Genomic DNA, 27,008 nt, shown 5'->3' on the forward strand with positions numbered 1-27,008 from the left:
TTAACACCACTCATTTAAAAGGATGTATCCTGCCTCTCAGAATGATCTCTAATTACACTAACAATTTCGGCACACATAGGTATGTTCTACTGTGATTATACATTCTTTTGTTTTCGCCATAGCTATTCAACGAAACCTTGGCGATGCCACACAAAGAATCAATTCTTTTTCACACATACTGATTTGTATTTTCATTTAAAGTGGGACAAATATAAAAGGAAACACATTTTTACGTCAGTCAGTGCATTTTGAAGAGTCAAATCTAACAGGCGGCGGTACCAAAGAATAACATTATACAAAATGTCAAAAATTGCATTGGTAAGCACTTCTTTAAATACTATCTATTAGAGTGAAGCGATTCGTTCAAAATTGGTCAAAAAATGTTATGACAGTGTGAGCATACGTTTTACGATACGATACGAATTACAACAACAATTACATTTTATCGGTACCATAGTAATTAAGTGACTAATGCAAATGATATTACCGCAAAAAATGTTTGGCATCTGCATTTGTCGTCAATAAAGCGTCGTGTAATATATTTATAGCTATTTTTACACATTTTTTTAAACATCCGCAAATCTGTATTTTGTTATCACAACTGCTAGAATAGCAGTCTTACTAAAAAAATTATAATTACTGTATATTTATTTTATCACCTTGATGAGACTCTATCAACGCTTAAATGACATATTAACGAGAACATCACATAGAAACCACTGCTATTTTATTCCCTGCTATTACAAATGTAATAATTTTGGTTAACAGGCAACAATCATGGCGTTGCTGGCCACAACAGCAGCCGAGCCTTTCGTCTTCAGCGCACCCTTAGTTGCGTCACCCTACACCTCCGCCGCATACGAGTACCTCAGCCCCGCCGCCTCTGTAGTGGCAGCCCCAGTAGCCCCTGTGGCCCCCGTGGCCCCCGTGGCCCCCGTGGCCCCCGCCGTGCCAGCCGCCTACCCCGCCACTGTCCCGTACTCGACAGTGTCAGCCTACTCTTACGGGTCAAGCTACAGCGTCCAAGACTACTTCCCAACGGTGGTCAACCCTAGTCCCTCCCTGGCGTACAGTCTGCCGTATGCATACGCCGCCGATTACTACTACCGTCGATGAGTTGTACATTTTTTACTGTGACAATGTGATATTTTAATTCATAAATAAATGTATTGAAAGTTTTAAGTTACGTTTTATTGTTTTAATAGCTGTGGTAGAACTTCAATATTGAAATCAAATAAGCTTGACTGTATCTTTGAGTGTAGAGTGTGACTCGACTCGACTCTCAATTGTTAATTTAATAGGAATCGTTTGACGCAACTACACTCGCGAGCAANAACTAAAAAACAAATTGTATTTTCAGATGTGTTTTTAAATAAGTGATTACAGTTGATATAAACGTTGAGGCTATCTTACAAATGGATGTGCTTTAATATTACTTAAATATTAATGATTGCTAATTATTTATGTTAATAAGCATAGGTGTTTTTATAATATTTTAGTATCACTTAAAATAAAATAGATCTTGGTCTGCATAATATAAAAACGAGTATATTTCTTTCACTTAATATGCTATAAACATTATCAACAACGAAGTAATATAGATTCATCTGGAGATGTTTATACCACGAACAGGAAGGCGCTGGATGCAGGCCGCTACCAACCTGTAATTATGAAAATCATTGGGGGAGACTTATGTTCAGCATTGGACATCCTATCGCCGAAATGATGATGATGATGACGTGATTAAAATAAACTATCGTACACTTACTCCACTAAGGCTGAGTTATTTTTTTATTTCCGGCTGACATTGCCGGAGTTCGGTTTTTGAAGACAAACATTTTTTTGTGACAAATATTGTCTACATGACAGGCTTAGCCTAGCGTTGAAATCTCAGTTACTTTATGAACTGAAGCCCATGTCGGTACAACCTTAGCATTAAACGGGTCTTGTTAAATAAACTTTTATTATTTATTTATTTTATTATATATTTTTTGCACCACCATATTTTAAGCATAACAATAACTAGTGCTTTTTGTATGGAGTTTGACAGATTTTTGTTAAAGTAAGATGGGTGCAATTATGTAGTAAAAATAAGTTTGCATTTAACAAGTGTCATTTTTGTAAGTTTTTCTTGTGAATGCTACAATGTAATCAAAAGGAAAATTGGTGATCAAATAAAAAAGAAGTAATTGTGGTCCAAAATAAAAGTATTTAAGTTGTATCAACTCTACACAATTCCCAAAGCGTCTGGAAGCGCAACTGGTTCAGTAAGCTAGTTCTTCAGCGTGCGTGGAGATAACTCCTCTGGCTCAAGGTCGCCGCGTGATCGGTGTTATGCACTCCTGCGCATACGTTAACTATTTATTGATTTACTAGCGGCTGCCCGCGACTTCGTACGCGTGGACCTCGTTTTATTACTAATTATGTTGATAGATGGCGTTTCACGGCTTCCCCCGCATGAATATTTACGAAAGTCAAAAATTTTTGTCCAGCTCTGTAGATTTTTACCAATGGCGATAGATGGCGCTTTTTACGTCTTATTTATTTGTTGAAATTCAGTTTGTCACATATCGTCGTAAATTATAGCCTATATGTTAATCTGTGTTATAAACAATAATAATGTAAAGTTTCAACAAAATCCGTTCAGTAGTTTTTGCGTGAAAGAGTAACAAACATCCAGACATCATAATATTAGTAGGATAGGATGTCACTGTTACACTAGTAGGTAATAAATGATACAGTTTGTCTTCTTTTTTGCTGTTTAGTGTTTGTTTGATTTAGTCGTTTGGACTTCATTGTCTTTTAATTTGTTCTTGTAAGGCAAGAACCATCTAGTGCCTAACTCTTATTTTGGAAAAATATGGTATAAAAGTGCCTGCATAGACGTGTGATGGGTGTGCGGTGCATATAATTAAGTTATACCTTGCACACAATGTTGATGAATTTTATTATAATTACAAAGTAACTAACTTTTCACTTAAAAAAAAATTGTTATTCTCACCACTGGTTAACTCCTTATTGACTCCGTTCAATAGTTGAAAAAGTGTTAATTTAGAATTATTTACAAACTGGCTTTAGCGTAGGCCTACACTTACAAACATTAAACATGCAGTTTATTTTGGTCTGTCAGTTTCATTTCCAGAGTGGAAAATAACCAAGCACGTAAATTCTTAAGGCGTATATCTAAAAATACAATTTCCAAATGTCAACAATGCTGTTCCCTTTTTGCATTGGCTGTAATAATAAGGTCAATGGGGTCCGTTGCCGCTAACTGGGCGATACGAGTATATAAGCCCTGCGGCCCTCAGAAGGGCATCACTCACCCTTGTGAACCAACCCAGCACCATGTTCAAACTGGTAAGACATTCTTATTTTAGACTAGCTTTTTCCCATGGCTTGCAAATTTAGCTCGTCACAGATCGTTATAAATTATAGCTTATATTTTATTCTGATGTAGGTATAGACAATAATTTTTAGGGGTTTTTAAGACTATTTTTCGATTTGCAAAATATTAAAGTTTAAAGTGCAAAATTTTGTTCGAGTAGGGCGTCCCCCCTTCCCCCTCTAAAAACTAAACTGTTGGCTTAAAAAAATCTGGGAAAATTCATAATAAGTGCTTTTTATGAACTTTTAAGGAAAACTGTAATGGTTAAGATAGATTAATAGTTAGTTTAAGAGTAATAGTCGTTTATCTCATGTATTATAAAATTTCTTACCTAATAAAAATTCCTTAGAAAAAAATATTAAGTTACTTGCTTCTGAAATATATTGTGTTAGTGACGGAACCCTACAATGCGCGTGGCTCGACACGCACTTGGACATTGTTTATTAGTAAACAATTTGTTTCTATGGACACGTCATGCATAGACATGACAGTATCCTTAAGTGCACACGCACACTAAGTACTAAGTATAATGATGCTCATTGCTCGGATCAAACTCCCCGCACCCCGCGCTTCCCTCAACCAAAAAGTGGTGGGGCGCGTCTTTGTGAATGAAACGATCTATAGTAATGTTTTTTAAGTAACTATCACAGAATCATGTTTTATAAGGTATATTGTGGTATTGTGTTATTGACCTCGTGTAATTGTCGTAAGTTTTCGCCCGAGTTAATATTCTATTTATCTAAGATACAAACAGTTCAATGAAATGTAATCAATCAATACTCCCCTTTGAATCTGTACAAAATATGTTTCCTCAACAAATATTCTTATCATTGTATCTATTAGTATCTTTTCAAAAAACTTCGAGGTCAATACTCTGTATAGAATTGCTGACAGGAAAACGATATTGCCTATAGATTTTAGTGATATAATAAACGTAACTCACATGTAAAATTATGACTACATACTTCAATAGAAAAGTGCTATTGTATAAAATATTAGAAAAATTAAATATGAATGTAATTTCATTATTTGCTTCAAAACATGGAAGTGATAAACCATTGAAAAGGGTTTGATACAGTGAATGAGTGGACTTCCTAAGGCTCATAATAATATTATTGTCCCCAACCATTGGTATACGGTAAAACGTGCCATGTAAAATCTGTTATAAAAGCCTATTTTTTTGTTTTCTTTTTTCAGTTGTCTTTCTTCGCCATCCTGGCCCTCGCCTTTGCCGCTCCTGCGCCTGAGCCTGGATTAATTGCCCAGCCTATCGCGTACAGGGCCCCTCTGACGTACGCTCCAGGCGTCGAGTACTACGGCCCGGCGGGCCAGCTGACGTATGGGGCCCCACTGGCGTACTCTGGCTACCCAGCGTACGCGGCGTATCAGCCCGTCCAGTACAGCAAGATCTACTGAGCACTGAATTAAAATTGATTGGCAGCGTTCGTACATTTTTAATGTCACAATAAATTTCCGTTCCGCCTATAAGCCTGTTTTTATTGTACCTGAGTCAACATCATGTCTTAAGCTGAGTTGCACCATCTTAATTTAACTTCGACAAACGTCAAAAATCTGTCAAACTCCATACAAAAAACACAGGTTATCGTTATGGATACGGTTAAAGTTGGTGGTGCAACTCAGCCTTAGTAGACAAGATTGATTATGTTTAAGCTAAAACACTGATTTGGTCTCTTACATCTTAGTGAAATCATTTTTTTTACTTAAAGTGATTAACATTTGTTTAAACGGAGCTAGATACCATATATATATATGCTAGATACCGTAATATCCAGACTAAAGAAAAGGCCTTTCGTAAATTGATAGCGAACGAGGCAATTAAGTTATCTTGTTGTCTTCACCAGAAACCTGAAATGAATCTTTCTTCTTGTCATGTTGTTTACTTGTACATAATTGTCGCGTCGCATATTGACTTAACTACAAGGTCGTAGCAGTTTGTAAACAATTATTAAGCCGCCCACACTGCAATGACAAGATGGACTCGCAAAAAATGGATCAAACGCCTACAATGGAATTAGTTGTTCAATAAACAATAATGCATAATACCTATTGTCTGATAATTTCCCCACATAAGCATTATTATGTTTTAAACAGGTAGGTTCACAAGAAATCGTAACAAAATAGGTAAATATTCGAGTCACTGATATTAAATTTCAATATCTATTTACTCGTATAGATTACTCGTACATTGACATTTTTCACTTGTATCCAGAACAGGTGCCGAATAGGTTTTAGTGACAGTAAAAAACAGTGTTAGCAATTGATCTCGTCGGCTACAACATGCAGATAAGCGTTGCCCTTGATTCGACTTGAGAATGTCGCCTGTATTACATTGCGCCTGCTATAAATAATATTTCCGCAAACATTGTAATAACGTCTCAATTAAGCTTCAAACGAAAAATCATAGAAGCATTTAAAGTTATTTGGCTTAGCCGAGACTCATAGAAACGTTTTCTCTTTATTTTGTGTGTAGGTACAACGCTTTGGTCAATATGAGAGTAGAATTATTCTCTCGACTCAAGAAGTTCTGAATTCGATTCTTATGGTGAGACACACATACTTATGTGAACTGACAAATAGTTTTATGTCAAACTCATCAATAATCGGGGTATAATGGTAACAAGAGATTAGGGTACGTTAACGTACCTTGAACACAGGAAAATAATATACCTACAAGTTTTATGCAGAAATAACTATACAGTGTGAGTCACGTTAAAGTGTACATATGAAAATAGATGAAACTAGACCCATTTATATCGACAAAAAAGAGGTCAAAAATTTTTTGAGATTTTTTTTTAATTTTTTATAGATTTTTTTTTTCTTCCAATNGTACCTGAGTCAACATCATGTCTTAGGCTGAGTTGCACCATCTTAATTTAACTTCGACAAACGTCAAACATCTGTCAAACTCCATACAAAAAACACAGGTTATCGTTATGGATACGGTTAAAGTTGGTGGTGCAACTCAGCCTTTGGTCTCTTACATCTTAGTGAAATCATTTTTTTTTTACTTAAAGTGATTAACATTTGTTTAAACGGAGCTAGATACCATATGCTAGATACCGTAATATCCAGACTAAAGAAAAGGCCTTTCGTAAATTGATAGCGAACGAGGCAATTAAGTATAGTTATCTTGTTGTCTTCACCAGAAACCTGAAACGAATCTTTCTTCTTGTCATGTTGTTTACTTGTACATAATTATCGCGTCGCATATTGACTTAAGTACTACAAGGTCGTAGCAGTTTGTAAACAATTATTAAGCCGCCCACACTGCAATGACAAGATGGACTCGCAAAAAATTGATCAAAACGCCTACACAATGGAATTAGTTGTTGAATAAACATTAACATTTAAACAATAATGCATAATACCTATTGTCTGATAATTTCCCCACATAAGTATATTATGTTTAAAACAGGTAGGTTCACAAGAAATCGTAACAAAATAGGTAGAATTAATAGGCAAAAATATTCGAGTCACTGATATTAAATGTCAATGCCTATTTACTCGTATAGATTACTCGTACATTAACATTTTCCACTGATATCTATCCAGAACAGGTGCTGAATATGTTATAGTGACAATAAAAAACAGTGTTAGCAATTGATCTCGTCGGCTACAACATGCAGATAAGCGTTGCCCTTGATTCGACTTGAGAATGTCGCCTGTATTACATTGCGCCTGCTATAAATAATATTTCCGCAAACATTGTATTAACGTCTCAATTAAGCTTCAAACGAAAAATCATAGAAGCATTTAAAGTTATTTGGCATAGCCGAGACTCATAGAAATGTTTTCTCTTTATTTTGTGTGTACAACGCTTTGGTCAATATGAGAGTAGAATTATTCTCTCGACTCAAGAAGTTCTGAATTCGATTCTTATGGTGAGACACACATACTTATGTGAACTGACAAGTAGTTTTATGTCAAACTCATCAATAATCGGGGTATAATGGTAACAAGAGATTAGGGTACGTTAACGTACCTTGAACACAGGAAAATAATATACAAGTTTTATGCAGAAAGAACTATATTATACACGTCAGGTCATATTGGAGTAGTCGAATTCAGGTACAGGGTTATAAGCTGATCATTTGAAGTAGTAACCGGAGTAGGCATAGGGTACAGGTGCGGCGGCGTAGGGCGCGGAATAGGCCACTGGAGCGGAGTACGCAGAGTACGTTAGAGGGTACACTCCGGGTGCAGAGTAGGTCACGATGTCGGGCTTCGGGCTGGCGAAAGCCACGGCCAGGAGGGCGAAGACGGCGAACTGGAAGGATGAAATATTATTTTGATTAAAATCATTCAATTATCGTAAACTTTAGTTCACATATTCTGGGATAATGGGAGAGCTTTTAATGCTATGGCGTTGTAGTCTATGTAGCGTAATGTAACATATAACTTTCTTAAAATATAAAATACGACTGAATTTACAAATGTTAAATATAAAACTACACCACCCTAAAATTCACAACAAATTAAAAGTCCGCAATAAAAAGTTGCTTGAACATTAATTTCGAGATCTATATTATTGACTTCAGACGTTGAAGAGAATTGAGGTAATATTCCAGAAATCCAGACAACCTTCAGACAGATTAAGAGGGAAATTTATGAAGTTAAGATTAAGTCACAAGAATTCACAATACTTACAGATAGAAATTACCTACGTAATTACATAAAAGTAATGTAGGTACATTATTTATTAAAGAAGTATGATTTCTTTTGAAATAAGACCTCTATTAACTTATAAATTTTATCTAATTATAATTGTTAATAGACACAAAAATTTTAATAACATCTATGTAGGTACAAACTAATTAAAAAAATAATCAATTTGCGAATTTGCTCGAGATAAATAACTTACATTATAGTTTAGAAATGAACACTGTTACTTAATTGTGTTCGTACTTGTTGATTATAGTTAAGCTGAGAGATATTTCTCGAAAATCGCGTCAAAAGGACAAAGGGAAAATGTTTCTTCACAACAATGTCTATAGACTTATCTTTAACTTTGCACTGACCTCTAGACTGTTTCTTATCAACAGGTAATAATTTATCACACTTTTTCTGGGCATAGACTTTTTGTGGAGTATACACAAGACATCATTATAAAGAAAATTGAGCTTAGCTTACACCTGACATTTATCCAACTTACGTTGTATGAACTGACTACGTGTACCTAAGTACCTAGATACTCGTAGTTTCAAGTGAAAATTCTAGCCATTTTAACGGGTTCTACAGGAAAAATCTCATAGGCAGATCTGATAACCCCATTTGTTTGAAACTTAATAAATATCTGACTCCCTAATAATGCATGTGGCAATGACTAGCATTAATTCAAAACTCCTTATGGCGACATATTTTTAGAAATGAATTTTCATTACACACCAAAATTATAGAGAATATTCAAGAAACCAAAGAAATAAAATTACTGATGCAATTATTGGGATATCCAAAAAGATGATGCTGATCTTGAAAACTCAAAACAATACAGTCCTGTTTGCCCTTTACGTAAATCGCGTAAACTGAATAAATGTCAACGTCAGTGAGGTGTAAGGGACCTACACGAGTCACTTCATCTGGCCTTATTTAGCATCAAAGGGTCGAACGCAACGTGACGCAGAGCTAGCGGCTAGCGGTCAACCGTGCAACTATTTTCCCTTTACATCATCGTTAACTGCGTAGATTTCATTTTTGGCGTTAAGAGCTGCATCTCAAACTAAATAACTTGAAAAAATCGAACTGCCTAAACCACGAAATTTCGACGGGTTCTCCAGTGTCTAAGTAGCTCAGATGGAAGAGCAGTCGCCCGGCAAGCGAAACATTGTGGGTTCGATTCGATTTTTTCAAATAATTTATAATTTACAATCGCTATATACGCTTAAAAAGCTGAAAAATATTTTATAGATATTATTCAGATTTTGGTATAAAACTAATTAGGTAATAACAAACATGTAAGCGGCGATTGCGAATCATAGGCAGTGCTAGACAACATTTGTGTCACTACGTGTGGTTTCGACACAAATTGCTATACAACAATATGCCCAAGGGATTTGAGTCGTCTGCCAAACATGTGACAATCAGTAAAGATTTTGATTTCATTTGACAGGTCAATCACACATTGATTGGCTTGGCACTTATGGCTTAATACTTCAGGAGGATCTAATTAGGAGGCTCTACATAATCTAGTTAGTTTTTGCCTCATCACCATTGAATGTTTCTAGGTGCGCTGCAAGAGCTAAATTTAAGTCTATGGCTTACTTAAATTTTAGAAAATGTACTCACCAGTCTGAAGAACATTTTCAAAGTGTTATGAGGACTTATCACAGTTGATAATAATCAAATGGCGAGTACTGTCAGCTTATATAGTGCAAGTTACGACCACGCCTGACCAGTCGTGTCGTCGGCAAACAACAAAAAGCGTCCTTGATCTTCAAAATAATAAGTAATTCAATGACTGTACTGTCTGCTTCATAAACAAGTGCTCTAATTGTTTTGGTAAAGGAATAGTCCTGAAACAACAACGCCTGGAAAATATTAGTCCTCAAGATTTCTCTGACTAATGTTATCGTATACCTTTGTCAAGCCTGTACAACATTTTTAATGTAGGTAATTAAAATGGTAACTCTTGCTAATAAAATGGTAAATATACGGTTTCTTGGTATCTACGAGTGGGTATTTATACGAGTATGAAACTCTGTCGTGAAAATTACAAGCATGCAGCATTTTTTAATAATAAATTCCGGAATTGTTTGTTACTTAGTAATGTTTCGATTCAAAATAAGCAGCGTTGCTATACCTAAGAAAGGATAAACACGAAATAAATTAATATGAATGCCATGTCTACCACTGCCTTAGGCGTCGAAATCTACGCAAGAGGCTAGTATTCTATGACCAAGCTTAATTAATAGCTTGTTCATAGAATACTAGCCTCTGCCTTTAACTTTATCTACTATTCCGTTTGCGTAGATTTCGATGCCTAAGGCAGTGGTAGACATGGCATTCATATTAATTTATTTCGTGTTTTAAAATATGCTACGCAGCCCAATAACAAGAGATACGTAGTTGACTAAAATCATTCATATACTAGTCCATCTTATTCCTGCTTCTAACTATATGTATAATAATAGCCACATAACTACAAAACAAACAGCACTACCAGGCCTGTTCATTTCCGCGAGTTTACATCGAAAACAAAACACGCACGATGGCCCACCTACAGGATACTATTCGATAAGGCCTCACATACGAGCGAACATTGACTCACGCACGCGTATTCTTGTGTATGATGGAAGAAAATAAAGAAAATGGTGTACTAAATACTGTGCAGTATTTAACTGCCTAAATAATAATAAAAACACAGAATGTACTTTTTTAAGTTGCCTCAAGACACTGAGAGGTAAATATGTAGTTAATATTATTCATGATAATTCATGCTAAATCCTATATTTCCTCCGCCATTTTCCGCAGTTTGACACCTCACGTCACATCATTTTACCGAAGTCAGCCCTATAGCTTCGGCGCAGTGCCGATCACTGACGTTTGACAACAAAATGGTGCTTGACTCTTGAGACAGGCTAAATTACACCATATTGTTAATGACATTGAGCATACATTTTTTTAAATACCTTCGCGAAGTAAAACTTCTGTACGTAGTACTTATTATTATTCTGTGGCACTACGAGTAATTTCTATACCCATTGGAACATTTAAAGCAGTTAGTAAGTATTTTCATTATTTTCTATACCAATCATGAGGGCTACTGTACATTAAATACTTAATAGGTGCACCTATCATTATAATCGATATCCGCCTTGGTCGTCACCCATCTCCTCGGGGACCCGACCTTCAAGCTACGCGTTATTTTTTGTGTGTCAAGCTTTTTATAATACAATACTCATTAATATTCGAGTGTCCTTTGAATATCCTTCCCTCTGCGTCATTTGCCCTTTGGATCCTTGTATCCGACCAAAACGTTTGTTGACAATGGTGTCCAGATTAGGTACTTACTTATTGCGTATCAGCAACTCAAAGAGCTAACTTGCGACCTGGCATTGCTGAAATAATATTTAAATCATACACGCTGGCCGACGAAGTCTGAAAATATTGTTAGTTAATAGGCATGGGTAAAAAATATCGTTCAATCAATTGATTCAAATATTGATAAGATGTATCGATATTGAATATTATTTTATTAGGTACCTACTTTCCAATTTGACATAATTATTTTAAATTCATTATTTTACCTATTAGAGCTTTCCTTCCTTGCTATCCTTATCAGATAACTAATCACTCTGACCGAACAATCAACTACCATTTGCTTACTTACCTTACTGTTAAATGTATATAGGTATTTTGTATCCATTTTACTGTACATAATATAGAATAATCGATACGTTATATTGTTTTTTGTTCATTTCCTCGTCCCTAACTCGTTGACAAGGGCTTATAATATGGGTCGTGACAGCCTTATTGAGTATCTTCGAGGAGTTTAGCCACTATCACATCTGCCCCTTTGAGAAATAATATAAACTTAATTTTTGTTATAACACCATGTTTCAAGATTTCAAGATTATTCTAGAAAAGCCTTAATTTGTATTTCAATTTGGAGCTCTTAATTTATGTAGGTACTTAGTATTCATAAAAAAGAAAATTATTTATGTCGGCCGCTTTAGGAAAATAAAACATCATTGGTAATTAATTAAAACCTTTTTAAGAAATAAGACCTTTTTATTGGTGCAAACTTAAAACAATAAAACAACAAATCAAATCATAGCTTAGCATTAATTTAATAAAAAAAAAAACAAAAATCAATATAATAAAGTGAATTTGTGCACCCGGTTGTTAAATACAATAATGTCAAATACGTATTAACATAATATGTTCCTTTACCATTTCAAAGAATTCGATGATTCCTCGAATTGATAATGATAGATGCTATCTACCAAGCGCGTGCACTTAATACAAATATCACGAAACAAAAAACTAAAGAATTATGTACATCATCGGTGGAGATCGGAAAACTGGTAGTACGAGTTAATAGTACCCGTAGCCGTAGTTATAGGGAGAGCCGCCGTACGATCCGTAGCTTCCGTAGGAGTACGGGGTGTAGCCGGAATACCCGTAGTAGCCGGGATAGCCGTAGCCGCCGTAGCCGTAGCCGGAGGAGAAGTACTGCGGCTTGGCCATCGCGAAGGCCAGGATGGCGAACAGGAACACCTGGAAAGATCATATCGTTTTTAAAGACCATTAAGGGTTAATCATTATCATTTCAGACACACGACAACCACAGCTGAACATAGGCCTCCCCTAATGATTTCGACGTTGCCCGGTTGGTAGCGGCCTGCATCCAGCGCCTTTCTGCCACCTTAAGGGTTAATGCTTAAATGATAAATTAAATTTACACTTAGTGACACCTATTTATGAAATAAAATATGGTAAAGTAGAGATCTATCTAGGAGTGTAGGTACACCTTACCAATAGTTAGCTATAGCTAACTATAATATTATAGGAATTAACCTAATCGTGATTTCGCTCCCATAAATCCTTAGTTTTTTTATTGCCCATAGCTAAATTTCATTTTATATTAAAATTTGAATTTCGTATAAAAATTGATTTAACTGTTTAAGTGTGAATGTGCATAATATTCGTATGAGTGAAGTCTTAACAACGTCACGAAGTGATTCAGTCTGTTGAAACAGGTAGCAGTTAATAAAATGTTACGAACAAAATCATTACAGTATGAATTAGAATTTGCATACATTGTCATTGACGGGCCGGCTGTGGATACGAGTCCCGCAAATGGCAAATGTCTGCATTAAAAACAAAAGGCATTAAATTTTATCCGTTATTAATTGGTGAACAAGCTTTTTGCTCCATTTGGAGGTGCAAAATGATATCCAAAATGGGTCAGATAACATTATCCCGTATGAGTTATCACGAAGTAGTTTGAAAAGAACATCGATGTTTTCACGATTATAAGTTGATTTGATTTGATTATAAAAACTATTTTGATTATAAAACCAGTGTTTAAGTAGCTCAGATGGCATACGCCTGGCAAGCGAAAAATGGTGGGTTCGATTCCTGCCTTAGGCAGTTCGATTTTTTCAAGTTATTTATAATAAAAACTCTTATATTCAATATTTTAGTCTGTAATGCTCAACAATGATGATAAAAAAATGGAAATTTAATGTAATACAGGGTGTATAATTAACTAACAAGAAATACAGCTGCACAATATTTTTCAAAGCGATCTCTCCCAGTAAAACCAGCGAAGGGACCGTCATCTCATAAATTACTGTGTAAGTACAGTACTTAAAATATTTTGATAATGCGTGTGGGCTGTCTCTACTTAACGAATACAGGCACGTAGTGATTTGTGCCTATTCGTAACATCACGTCGTACTGTCAAGTCTGTAGCAAATAATAGCCCCATTGTATCGATAATAGCACGCAATAAATATCAACAATCAATCTGTACCTCTAGTACGAAAAACTTTCGAGTTCGTTTCGTTGCGTATTCAAAGTGTCATCGAAAAATTTTGTATGAAAAATTAAACAGCGCCCCCTAGGGCGGCTATAATATAGGGGGCGCTGTTTAATTTTTCATACAAAATTTTTCGATGACACTTTGAATACGCAACGAAACGAACTCGAAAGTTTTTCGTACTAGAGGTACTGTATCTTTGACATGTGGATTTTCCCACAAAGCGGTATTTGCATACAGCCGTGTAAAAATGTTTTTGTGCGATATGGCAAATGGTAGTTACAGCTACCGTGTACTCGGGTATTATGAGTAATGGTATTAAAGAAGTAGAATAAAAGCATCGGTTTTGATTTGATTTTTAGGCGACAATCAGCACATCGTAGCATCGTGTTGCTTATCCAATATTTTTTAAATTGGATAAGTGCTCTTTTATCTAATAAGATACCTACATACGAATAATAAGTTAAACCGTTAATCACTATCCGTTAATTTGGTGACCATCTAAAGTGTAATATTAAAATAACATTGTAGAGGTTACAAATTATTATATTTCTTATTCATATAGCTTTAGAGAAACTTGAGCCTTTTTTATAAACAGAAACAGTTGTTATATTGTAAATAAATCTATACCTAACAAAAGCAACAATTGATATCTCATTCCGAAGGTACGAGTAAGTAGAGCAATAAATCCGTTAGAGTTTTACTCATAGTTATCAAAATCAGTATTTATTCACAAGTACTTTCAAATTAATAACAAAGGTAACTTAATACAGCTTTAACTGTTAAAACCGCCTTTACTGAAATAAACTCAGTTTTGTCATGCCAACCACAGTCGATAATAATTGTTTTTGAGAATACTTATACAGCTTTCATTGTTTACGTGTTTAGAAGAAAAACAATTCTAATTTTGTGAGAAAAACAAATGACTAAAGTGACAAAATATATTATTATTAATAANATTAATAACTTGTTTGACTTAACTCTATTGTGCAAACTAGATTGAAAAACTGTTAATGAAAATAGTATCAAAGCTCACCAGTTTAGCGAACATTTTTCGTTATTTGTTGTTGGGGGTGCTTATTGAACGTATTCCCTTTGATCTCGAGCTCGGACTGTTTAATTTTGTGATTCCTTCAGCATTTATACGTGGTCTACGTCCTTGGGATCTGCAGAACAATAACGGAATAACTATACAGACGCATGTCTGTTGGGAATCAATGTAAATTATGAACGCACACAAACCCGGTGCTACGCGGTCCACATCAGCAATTAGGTCGCTTTGTTTATTCTCCAAAAGTTAGTGTCGCGAATCACCTTCGGACGTATAAAGTATGTGTATTTTAGTTTAACGGCCAGAAACATTTAGACACACTTATTAAGGAAATAATGTGGTCATACCATAAACCTTATGCTTTAATAGTTTAATACAATTGCCCAACCAAATATGCGAACAAAACAGAAATATCTACGTGTGTTCTTTTGTGCTACGAGTAGGTAGGTTTTTCCTCAGTATCCACATCTGCAGGGAGGCCATGAGAAAATTGGTTTATAAACGATGTTGGGATCATCAAATTATTTGGCTATACGAAGTGTGTATAATTTATGTTACAAATGTAGAGCACCCTTTTTTGATGCGTTTGTGAGTAGAAGAATGAATCTCAAATGGTCTATTTATCATATTCTATTCATTAGAAACAGTTTTACTGAGAACATCTCTAATCAATCATAACATAGTTTCTAAAGTAACTGCTCCCACAGGTTCTCTCTAGTCTCGAACAATTATCGATGGGCGATTTTCTATTTGATCAGTGAATCACTCCGTCTTCTCAACACTTGACTCCTCTTACGCCCCGTGTTCACAAACATTACTATGAGGTCTCACAGTGTGCGTGGACTCACAGGATGACACATGAATCAATCACAGAGTTCTATTCAACGCTGTGCGTTCGAACTTCGATTTTCTGACGGGCGTTAGTGTTACTCGTAGTTAAATTAAACCTATCTTGTATCGGTTTAGATCTAACTTAAATACATTCTCTTACGACACGTAAGATTGAAATTAATTAGGTAACGTAATTCCTAAGTGAAATTAAATATGAAACTGTCGAAAATGATATCATTGATAGCTGACACGAATTCAAAGGATATGCTTACAAATAAAATCGTAACTGAAAGTTTACTGCACGAATCAATGATTAAGGATTGGCTCTCATAATAATATATGTTTATCTATAAGACTCTGACAAGCAGTTGAAGTCTATAAAGGCTGCTACTACAAACTAGTTTAAGGAAAGGTAGGGTAGTCTAGCAGTCAATAGACGCCTAAGATATTTGGGCAACAACCCTTGAACCTCCTAAATTCCCTCAAAGGGTTAGAACGTTACAAGTAATTGCTTTTATCTATCTCGATATCGGAAACACTAACTAGTTGAAAACATTTCAATTTAACTTAATAGAAATTCAGTTCAATAACCTATCTTCCACCCTTGAATGTCCAGTGACTGGAATTACCCTACTCAAACCCTAAAAATTTGAGTTAGTTCCTACAGCTAATAATAAAGTGCCATCATAAATGTAAGTACATTGTCCTTGAAACGACTATTTCTATTAAACAATGATCTCTCGTTAAACGGAAGTGTTCAGTTCGATGTCAACAACCTCCGAAATCTAAGCTCGTTATAATTGTCATCCCAAACAATGCGAGTACTTGTAAAGATCAAGGCTGGGATTTTGCTACTCGTATATAAAGCTCGCCGTCCCAGCAATTAGTATGATACAGTACATTGCATCAACAAACTCAACATGTTCGCTAAAATTGTAAGTAATAAAAGTAAAAGCCTTTGAATGAAAGCCTGAGAGTTACATAAGCTTTAAGCTTCATTACAATGGTTACATACGATATGAGAGGATTATTCTGTGTCCAATAACATGTGCTGTTTTGGATATTATTTTTCCACATGTCGATCAAAATATCAGCTTGTTTTTATAAAAGAGGGAGATTTACCTACTTGAAAAACGTGAATCTTTTGGGAAATGTCCACGTGTCCGAGACAGCAATAGAGGAAAGTGTTTTTCCTAAGTAAGTTACTCGCGTGTGTTGTTACGAGTATATTATCCTGTGTCTGAGAGAATTGGGTCCGTTGGAAGCTTTTGAATGTTATCTATTCGTCACTTTCATCATCATTGTCTATCCTAAATTTAAGTAATGAATTAGGAAACTAAAAAATTATGCGCACGTCACATGACGAGTCCAGTATCCCCTCTGTCTCCATTACAAGAACATGACTCCCTCAAATTTCCAGAGGCAAATAGAAGATTTTTCCTGCTACCTTTATGATGTCGTCGGTCCGATGTTACCCGGTCGGACGCAGGCCGCTACCAACCGGATAATATGGAAAGCATTGGGGGAGGCCTGTGTTCAGCAGTGGACGTCCTATGGCTGAGATGATGATGATAATGATGAAATAGAAGATTTAGGAAAAGGTTGGGGAGGCCTGATGTTCGCATATTTGTCTATTGGTCGCTTTTCCTTTCGCATCCACGGGAAGAGACACGGGGTCTTATTTTACTCTCTCGAAAACACTGCTAGTTTATAAAATAACTAATTTTCATTCCTTTTATTTTCAGTTCGCCCTGTTCGCTCTGGTGGCGGTGGCCCTGGCCGCGCCCAAGCCGGCGCCGGCGCCGCAGCAGCTGCTGACGTACTCGTCGGGCCTGGACTACGTGTACCCGTCGGGCTACGCCGCGCCCGCCGTCGTCTCGCCCTACGCCGCCGCCCCGCTCGCCTACTCCGCCCTGCCCAATGCTTACTACTACCGTTAAGACGATGAGGAATTCCCGAAATGATGTTACTCTGATGACCGCCATCTGATTTGATTTTGATTGGATTTAAATAAAGCAAGTTCGCAAAAATAATCCGTTTTTATACGTCTCCTTCAAAATTACAATTTAATTCGTTGGATAATGTATACCTATGAATTATCCGACGGATTAAACTTCTTGGATACTAGTTTCAGGAAATTAGTTTAAAACTTTATTAATATGATTTAATAGAAAAGCTAAGATGCTTAAAGTAAAGAAAAGTTAAGAAGCTGCTAAGGTTGAACTGTCACGTGAAACATAGTAGACACGAATCAAGCTGAATCCCAGTCATTCAAACTACATATTTTCAAGCGCACAAAGTCGCGGACATAGCTACTTAGTAATTTAAAAAATTGGATAGCTACTAAAGGTGATAGTAAATATTTTATGTTAACAAGTAGTAAGACAACCTACTAGTCTTTATTGAGCTCTACTTAGTTTGTTATTAAATAATTGGAGTGGGTATATGTACTTAGTCACATTTTAAAAGTCGTTATAACGTAGTGTCAGTTTTCAAAGCTTTATAAGTCGCACATCATACCTGCAAATATTATTGTATGTGTTTCGATTCCCTACTGGTCACGCATCTATTGTTAGTTTTTATAGTCACCGCTCATGTGAAGTGACATAATATTTTTTACACTGGAATATCATTTGCATAATAATATAATGAGACATGTAAAAAAGTAAAAAAGCCTAAGTCGTACCTACCAAGCAGCCGATTCAGAGTCTTACGATAATACGATTACACATTTTGTCATAGGACTCAGATGTAAAACGTATGAGAATGTCGAAGAATTCTTTCGATTGGTATAGAATGATGATTGTTTAACAAATGGTAACCTGCGGAATGAAAATCAAAAGTAGGTACAAGTTTTGTTGTTAACGAGTAAGAGATAAAACTTTACCTAATGAATCCTGGATTTTGACTTTGATTTTCCCAATAAGTCTATTATAATGATGGAATGTAGAAAAGTAGTAACTAAATTGAAATGACACGAATCTAACTGAAAGTCCATCTACAATGTTATATGCAGACAATTGGATTCTATTTGGATCCCAGAAGGCAGATATTATGGCGATACAATGGACGACAACCAATAAAAAAAAATCCTATAATTATATGCAGAAATATAATTAAAACTACATACATGATGTTAACATGTTTATTTAAATAATATTGCCTTTTGTTTGCTGCACATAATTCAAGATGAGTGAACAATAAGGACATTTGAAAAGTCAAAGTCAAGGCCAAAATGTATGTTTACATTATAGCCTTGCTTAGAAAAGAAATTAAGGAGTAATTATAATTAAGCGTTGCCCTAAAGCGAATGTTGTAATTTAAAACATTCGGCAAAATGTGGAGTAGATAAATTGATCACAAACATATTTAGCGTTTCAAACTAAACATCGTGGAATCTTATTATATTTATAACAAAATTGTATAGGTAGTTTGATGTGCTATCTATATTAAGGCTGGGTTGCACCATCTTACTTTAACTTTAACAAACGTCAAAAATCTGTCAAACTCCATACAAAAACACCAGTTGCACCACCTAACTTTGACCGTAACTATGACGATAACCGGTGGTTTTTGTATGGAGTTTGACAGATTTTTGACGTTTGTATTAGTCAAAGTAAGATGGTGCAACTCAGCCTAAGTGTTTAATATACCCTAAGGCTCAGTTGCACCATCTTGCCTAAAATTTAAAAAACGCCAAAAGTCTGTCAAACTCTATACAATACAAAAAACACCGGATAAAATAAGATGGTGCAACTGAGCCCTAATATTTACTAACTATGTACATGAAAAATACATTGTGTGCAAACTCAAAAAATCTATACCGCTAGGTTGAAACTATTTATTTTTAAGATAAGGTTTTGGAAACAAATTACACTAAACATCTTTATAGCAACTTTGCACCAAAAAACCTACCTATACCTATGCTTCAGGGCTTAGCTTGATGTGCCGTCATCCGTGTACACATATACGAGGTATTGTCCTTGATATGACTTACGTCTCCTTAAAGGGAAGTGTTTAGTTCGATGTCATCAACCTCCGAAATCTAAGCTTGTTATCGTTGTCATCCCAAACAATGAGAGTACCTACTTGTAAAGATCAAGGCTGAAGCTTTACTATATAAAGCTCGGCGTCCCAGTGATTAGTATGATACAGTACATTGCATCAACAAGCTCAACATGTTCGCTAAAATCGTAAGTAAATGTAACCTAATCAAAAAAGTATTGGATTAAAAAAATGCCTAATAAAAAGTGAGATCGTTTCCTAACAAATAAGGTGGACATATTGTGCCATCTAAGTTTATATTTCATGCTTGACACTTTATCAGTTTTGTGAAATTTACCTATCTGAAAGTGATAAAAGTGGAATGTTCTATGTGTATTTTCAAAATATGTATAGTGACTATAGTGAGGCTACAATATTTCTCATAGAACATTGTTTTTGTTGACGTGGAAGAAATGCTTTGCGCACCCTTACCACTGCCGAAGGACATGGCAAGGAGTAAGACTCCTGGCACCCTGAAAAGGCTCCATTCTAAATATGACGGGGTATACCCACTAAAACCTGCACGTCATTAAGATTGGCGATGCCGCAAGTATCTGGCTGTAGTCTTAGACTTCTTCGACACCATCGCCGTCGGACCACCTAGGCGGGCCCTAAACGCCTCCCTTGTGAGGGACCGACCGGCAAAGGCCCGCTACGCCAAACCATTCCCATCCAACGAAGGTAGCTAGGCCCCCAGCCAGATGGCTGTAGGTAGAATCTAAATTTAGTCATTCGAACTGTGACATACCTACTCGTGCTTTTAATGTAATTAAAATACGATTTCTTTTTAATTTCCAGTTCGCCCTTACCGAACCAAAGTTAAGTGGTGCAACTCAGCCTTAGACTGTACGTACATACATAATTAATTTAGAAGCATTTTCTAAATTTGCGACAACATTCTTTCTTACCATTAGATGATAGAAGACTACAATACACATTACGCTGTCACGGCGAAGATGTTAACAAGTAGGTACAATAGAATTAGCGGTTAGCGACGATTTGAGTGAATCTACCAATAAGTTAAATTATTTGTATACCCGACTCAATGAAATGGATATCGAAATTTAGTGAAAAAGTCGTGATATCTCACTATGTTCTTAAACATTTTAACTTGGGATTTTTAACTTTCTTGTTACCTAAATGTAGTAAATAAATATTAAGGCTGAGTTGCACCACCTAACTTTGACCGTAACTATGACGATAACCGGTGGTTTTTGTATGGAGTTTGACAGATTTTTGACGTTTGTATAAGTCAAAGTAAGATGGTGCAACTCAGCCTAAGTGTTTAAAATACCCTAAGGCTCAGTTGCACCATCTTGCTTAAAATTTAACAAACGCCAAAAGTCTGTCAAACTCTATACAATACAAAAAACACCGGATAAAATAAGATGGTGCAACTGAGCCCTAATATTTACTAACTTCATGAAAAATACATTGTGTGCAAACTCAAAAAATCTATACAGCTAGGTTTTTAACTACTTCCTTAAGAAAAGGTTTTGGAAACAAATTACACTAAACATCTTTGTAGCAACTTTGCACCAAAAAACCTACCTATATGCTTCAGGGCTTAGCTTGATGTGCCGTCATCCGTGTACACATATACGAAGTATTGTCCTTGATATGACTTACGTCTCCTTAAAGGGAAGTGTTTAGTTCGATGTCATCAACCTCCGAAATCTAAGCTTGTTATCGTTGTCATCCCAAACAATGAGAGTACTTGTAAAGATCAAGGCTGAAGCTTTACTATATAAAGCTCGGCGTCCCAGTGATTAGTATGATACAGTACATTGCATCAACAAGCTCAACATGTTCGCTAAAATCGTAAGTAAATGTAACCTAATCAAAAAAGTATTTGATTAAAAAAATGCCTAATAAAAAGTGAGATCGTTACCTAACAAATAAGATGGTCATATTAATGTACCGTCTAAGTATATATCATGCTCATTATCAGTTTTGTGAAATTTACCTATCTGAAAGTGATAAAAGTGGAATGTTCTATGTGTATTTTCAAAATATAGTAAGGCTACAATATGGCTCTAGCTAGAACTTTTTTTTTGTTGACGCGGAAGAAAAGCTTTGCGTACCGTTACCACTGCCTTAGGGAAGGGCAATGAGTAGGAGTCCTGGCACCCTTAGAATGGCGCTACTCCGTTCTAAAAATGACGGGGTATACTCGCTAAAACCTGCTCGGCACTAAGAGTGGCGGTGGCGCAAGTATCTGGCTGTAGTCAGACTTCTGCGACACCTCTGCGACACCGTCGCCGTCGGCCCACCAATTCGAGCCTTAAACACCTTCCTTGTGAGGGGCCGAACTTGACTTTCATTGGTTGGTTTTTTGTGGTGGTCAAGCTGTAGATCCTAGCTACCCAGGAGTTGCAGTGGTGGTAACGAGAGGTGGGAATAGTCCTGTTGTGAGGGACCGACCGGCAAAAGCCCGCTACGCCAAACCATTCCCATCCAACGAAGGTGATGGTGCCTGGCCCTTAACCTGATGGCTGTAGAATCGAAATTAAGTCATTCGAACTGTGACATACCTACTTGTACTTTGAATGTAATTAAAATACGATTTATTTTTATTTCCAGTTCGCCCTGTTCGCTCTGGTGGCGGTGGCCCTGGCCGCGCCCAAGCCGGCGCCGGCGCCGCAGCAGCTGCTGACGTACTCGTCGGGCCTGGACTACGTGTACCCGTCGGGCTACGCCGCGCCCGCCGTCGTCTCGCCCTACGCCGCCGCCCCGCTCGCCTACTCCGCCCTGCCCAATGCTTACTACTACCGTTAAATGATACCGATCTGTGATTGAAGATATTGATGTAAGCCTTCCAACCGCCATTTGATTAGGATTTAAATAAAGCATTCTCAAAAATATTTTTATTTTATTTTAACCATGTAAATAGTTGTAGGATATGTTATCCTGTAAATTTTTCTACTTGCTAAGGAAAGCAAATTTTGGAGAAAAGAACGACTATTTTAGGACACATTTTTGGAGGAATTAAAACCCTTTATTGCCTTCAGTATATTATGTTTATTTAGTAACAAATAATTAAGGGTGAAGTTTAAGTAAATTTTACTCTATCAATACAAAATATTTTAAGACACCAATTTACCTGATTAGATCCGTACATTTTGGTTTATTTTAGGTGGAAAAGCTAGTTTAGCTTCCTAAGGTTGCATTGTAGCTATAGGCCAGCAGAGTAAATAAACGTCTAGGTAGGTGACGCTGTAATGAGATAATAATATTGTCATCACAAACTTTGGAACTCCCACAGTATACCTACAGAATTAATAGACGGATATGTTTTGATCTTACACTTAGTCACACCCATAACGTAAGTTTTTATAGTCACCTCACATATGAGCGTATATTTTTTAGATACACTGGAATATAATTTACATAGTAAATAAGGATCGTTTGTACGAGTTTGTGATCCTACTGACCTTAATATATTTAGTAATAATAATCATCATATCGCAGGACCGGTCGTTATGGAAATCCTTGGTCCAGCAGTGGGCGTCACTTGGCTGAAACGACCGAACAAATCATAACAACTACATAACACATTCTAGGTAGCATAAACTTACTTCAATGGATACGTACATAAGAAAAAACAATCATTCACAAGCAACAAAACGAACTGTCACCTACGGTCGATGGCTCCTACGTATACTGGCGTAGGTGAAAAAAGTAAATTTTACAGGAGAGCCATTTTAGTGGCCAGAACCATATTTTTGGGTCATATCTTCTGACCTACTAAAACGAATTTAATGAAATTTCACATTTAGCCTTAACATGTAATGCTTTTGCTACTGCTGTTATCAATTTTTATATTTTTCTTATATATTTTGAGATTTTACGCATTGCCCTTTTACGTCGTCACATTTCTATAATTTCATGTATATTGTTCAACGTAAAGAGACTTAAATGACAACGTAAATATAATATTTTAAGCGATTACTCTCTTTATTTATGCATGTAATTATTTTAATTGTTATCATGTGCTATATCAATAATAAATCAGTTAGAAAAAGTCGTTTAATGTATCGTTTTACGTTTTAACGCAAATACGCCCATATACTGTGCTCGAGATTTAGTTAGGTCTTTTAACATAATGTGTCATATTTTTAAAAATTATAAATAACATGAAAAAATCGAACTGCCTATGGCGGGAATTGAACCCACGATGCCTTAGGCAGTTAGATTTTTTCAAGTTATTTATAATTTTCAAATTAGTTTGAGATGCGACTCTTAACGCTAAAAATGAAATAACTATATAATGTGTCATAATTTATAAATAAAACAATTTGCTTATTATTTTCATGGCTTTATTTAAGATTTGGATTACAAAAAATATATATTTATGTAAGCAACTACTCGTATAGATTGACGAATCGTATGATTGGGCTTTATACGTGGCGTAGTTTTGCACATACGCCTATTTGCCTAAAATTTTATTTTGTATCTAATGGAAAAATTTTTTTTTTCTTACTGACGTTATAGATTAGAGCAAAATGAAATCATTGCTTAAATAATTGGAAAAAGGCGTAAGCGGCAGTTTCGCCCTTATACGTAGGAGCCATCGCGGTACACAAACCCGCGTCCATGATTAGCGAAATCAAGAAACGCGAAATCCGATAAAATAGATTCATTTATTAACTTCTGCTGTCCTCGTTACATTTCATTTAATAACGTACCAATATGAATGTATACAGTTTAATTTAATTTAGAATTGTGCAAATAATGATGAGAACGTTGAGGCGTGCCGGTAGCATACATTGGTATGTCAATCAGCTTGCCTTGTCGCATATAATACAAGATGAATGGCCAAGCGACATTTGATATGATACGTTTTGAACCACTTTGCATTGGAAAATAGAGCTGAATGCTGAATGATTACTCGTAGATGGAATACCCTTAAGTTATCATTAAAAGTATAAGTATTAGGCTGGGTTGCACCACGTTGCTCGCTCGCTCGCTGCGTTGCTCTACATGCAAGCTGCATAGGTCCTGGATTCGTAAGTGTAAGGAAAATCCATAGTGGATAGGGATCTGTTCTGTAGTGGACGAAGATAAGGTACTTACCTACATAAACATAATAATAATAAACATCTCATAAAATTACGTAGTGAATTGTTGAATGTTTAGTAAATAATACTTATCTACGAGTATCTCTATAAGTCTATGTCGGTACTTGGAAAGTTGGAATCCAAAATTAGTGATTGTAAGTTAACCCAGTTATAGGTTATTGGGTTCGCAGACGTATTACATAATCTGGTTTCGGAGGACTGTTTAAATTTTAAACGTAGAGCAACAGAGTGGATATATTGACTCTCAGAATATTCTGATTATATAAAACAATTAGGTAACTAAATAATGTTTAAGCAGACACCCATAATCCAAAAGCTAATAAGTAACGTATTATAATAATACGAGTAACATTTTCTACGAGTTTATGCTTATTACTGGTATGACTCCGTTCAGACAGTCATAATGCAAAAGTTAAGAAGTCTTATTTATTTTTATTTATAAAAATAAAATTTTCTACGAGTTTATGCTTATTGGTAGGAGTTTCACAAGAAAACTTCCAGCACGAGTAAAAGGTGCCGGATAAAAGCTTCTCGGAAAACCGGAAATAGCAATCATTTTATTAACTGACATTCCGATTCAACAGTTCAGAAACCGATATTAAATATATCGGAATAAAGGTATATTTAAGACAAAAAACAAGATAAGGATAAGTAAGCAACAGAGATTACCAAGAAAGCAGATCTCAGAGAATTTTTCGAGTAAAGAAAATACGGAAAATCAAAGTTTAAGAAATGGTAAGTAAAATAATTAAATTTCCCGCGAAAACACTAGCTTGTATCATCTATGAATCATGATTTGAATTTACTGCTAAATATTTTAGTAGTTCATCCTTTAAACTTGACCTTCATTTGGTTGGGTTTTTATGGTGGTCAAGCTGTAGCTAGTACACAGGAGTTGCAGCGGTGGGAACGAGAGGTGGGAATAGTCCCATTTAGTTCATCCTTTACAGGATTAGGTATTTTAATATTTTAGTCAACATTTTTCCACATAAAAATATACAGTGAAAATGACTTTCACTGTATATTACACTGGTCAACAGTTCCGACAATTGAGTTCCGACAGTTGCATATAAGTGGTAATTTAGCAATGGCATATCAATATGCAGCGCCGCTATAGGTCGGTAGGCCAAGTAAGGATTGCGGGCGAGTGGGCCGAAATAGCTAGATCAGTGGTCACTATGTCCAGAATAATGATCGATGTTACGTTGCCATTTGCGACGAAGCTAAGCTAATTCCGTAATATCACATATTGAAAGGAAATTAGGGAGCGCTGTAGGTTGTAGGCATAAACTAAAGGTACTGCAGTTAAATTAAGATAACTACGGCAATTTGTAGAAAAACCAAGCAAAACATAAAAATTGGTGAATAACGTTTTTGTTTGACGTTTCATGACAAAATAGATACATACCAAGATTAACAAAATCGGGACTAAGTTAATAAATCGGGTAATTTAAATTTCGAGGAAGGATAAGATTAAGGTCCGGTTTTTTTATTCTTAGTTAAAATAACCAATAGTCAAATTTGACAGATGTCAAATGACAAGTGGTTAAATATTATCAGAAAATAATGTTTTTCGAACAATTGGTTAGCCTGACTTTTAGTAGGTACATTTTTTAACTATTAGTGTACACTTTGTTAATATTTAACCATTAGTAGCAAAATTTAACAATTAGTTACTTTAACTATGAATCAAAATACTGGGCCTAAGGCCCAGTTTTTTGATTAATAGTTAAAATAACCAATAGTCAAATTTGACAGATGTCAAATGACAAGTGGTTAAATATCAGAAAAAAAATGATTTTCAAACGATGGTTAACTTGACTTTTCGTACATTTTTTTAACTATTAGTTAATATTTTGTTAATATTTAACCATTAGTAGCAAAATTTAACAATTTGTTATTTTAACTATGAATCAAAAAACTGGGCCTTAGGCCCGGTTTTTTGATTCGTAGTTAAAATAACCAATGGTCAAATTTGACAGATGTCAAATGACAAGTGGTTAAATATTAGAAGAAAATGTTTTTCGAACAATGGTTAGCTTGACTTTTAGTACATTTTTTAACTATTAGCTAACATTTTGTTAATATTTAACCATTAGTAGCAAAAGTTAA

General features: G+C 35.6%; 2 protein-coding genes across 2 annotated transcripts; one reads left to right on the forward strand and one right to left on the reverse strand.

Moving 5' to 3' along the window:
* Nucleotides 1-227: 227 nt before the first annotated feature.
* Nucleotides 228-1,178, forward strand: LOC114357687 (cuticle protein 67-like). The gene is made up of 2 exons (XM_028311424.1): nt 228-318; nt 769-1,178. Exons 1-2 carry the CDS (start codon nt 301-303, stop codon nt 1,114-1,116), a joined length of 366 nt encoding a protein of 121 aa, XP_028167225.1. The 5' UTR covers nt 228-300; the 3' UTR covers nt 1,117-1,178.
* An 11,032-nt stretch (nt 1,179-12,210) lies between these two features.
* LOC114357703 (prismalin-14-like) lies at nt 12,211-15,030 on the reverse strand. The gene is made up of 2 exons (XM_028311444.1): nt 14,926-15,030; nt 12,211-12,622 (listed from the first exon to the last, which is right to left on the reverse strand). Exons 1-2 carry the CDS (start codon nt 14,938-14,940, stop codon nt 12,440-12,442), a joined length of 198 nt encoding a protein of 65 aa, XP_028167245.1. The 5' UTR covers nt 14,941-15,030; the 3' UTR covers nt 12,211-12,439.
* Between the last annotated feature and the right edge of the window lie 11,978 nt (nt 15,031-27,008).

Source organism: Ostrinia furnacalis, unplaced genomic scaffold (assembly GCF_004193835.3).
Source record: "Ostrinia furnacalis isolate ACB-3 unplaced genomic scaffold, ASM419383v2 OfSCF3323, whole genome shotgun sequence".
Classification (NCBI taxonomy): Eukaryota; Metazoa; Arthropoda; class Insecta; order Lepidoptera; family Crambidae; genus Ostrinia; species Ostrinia furnacalis.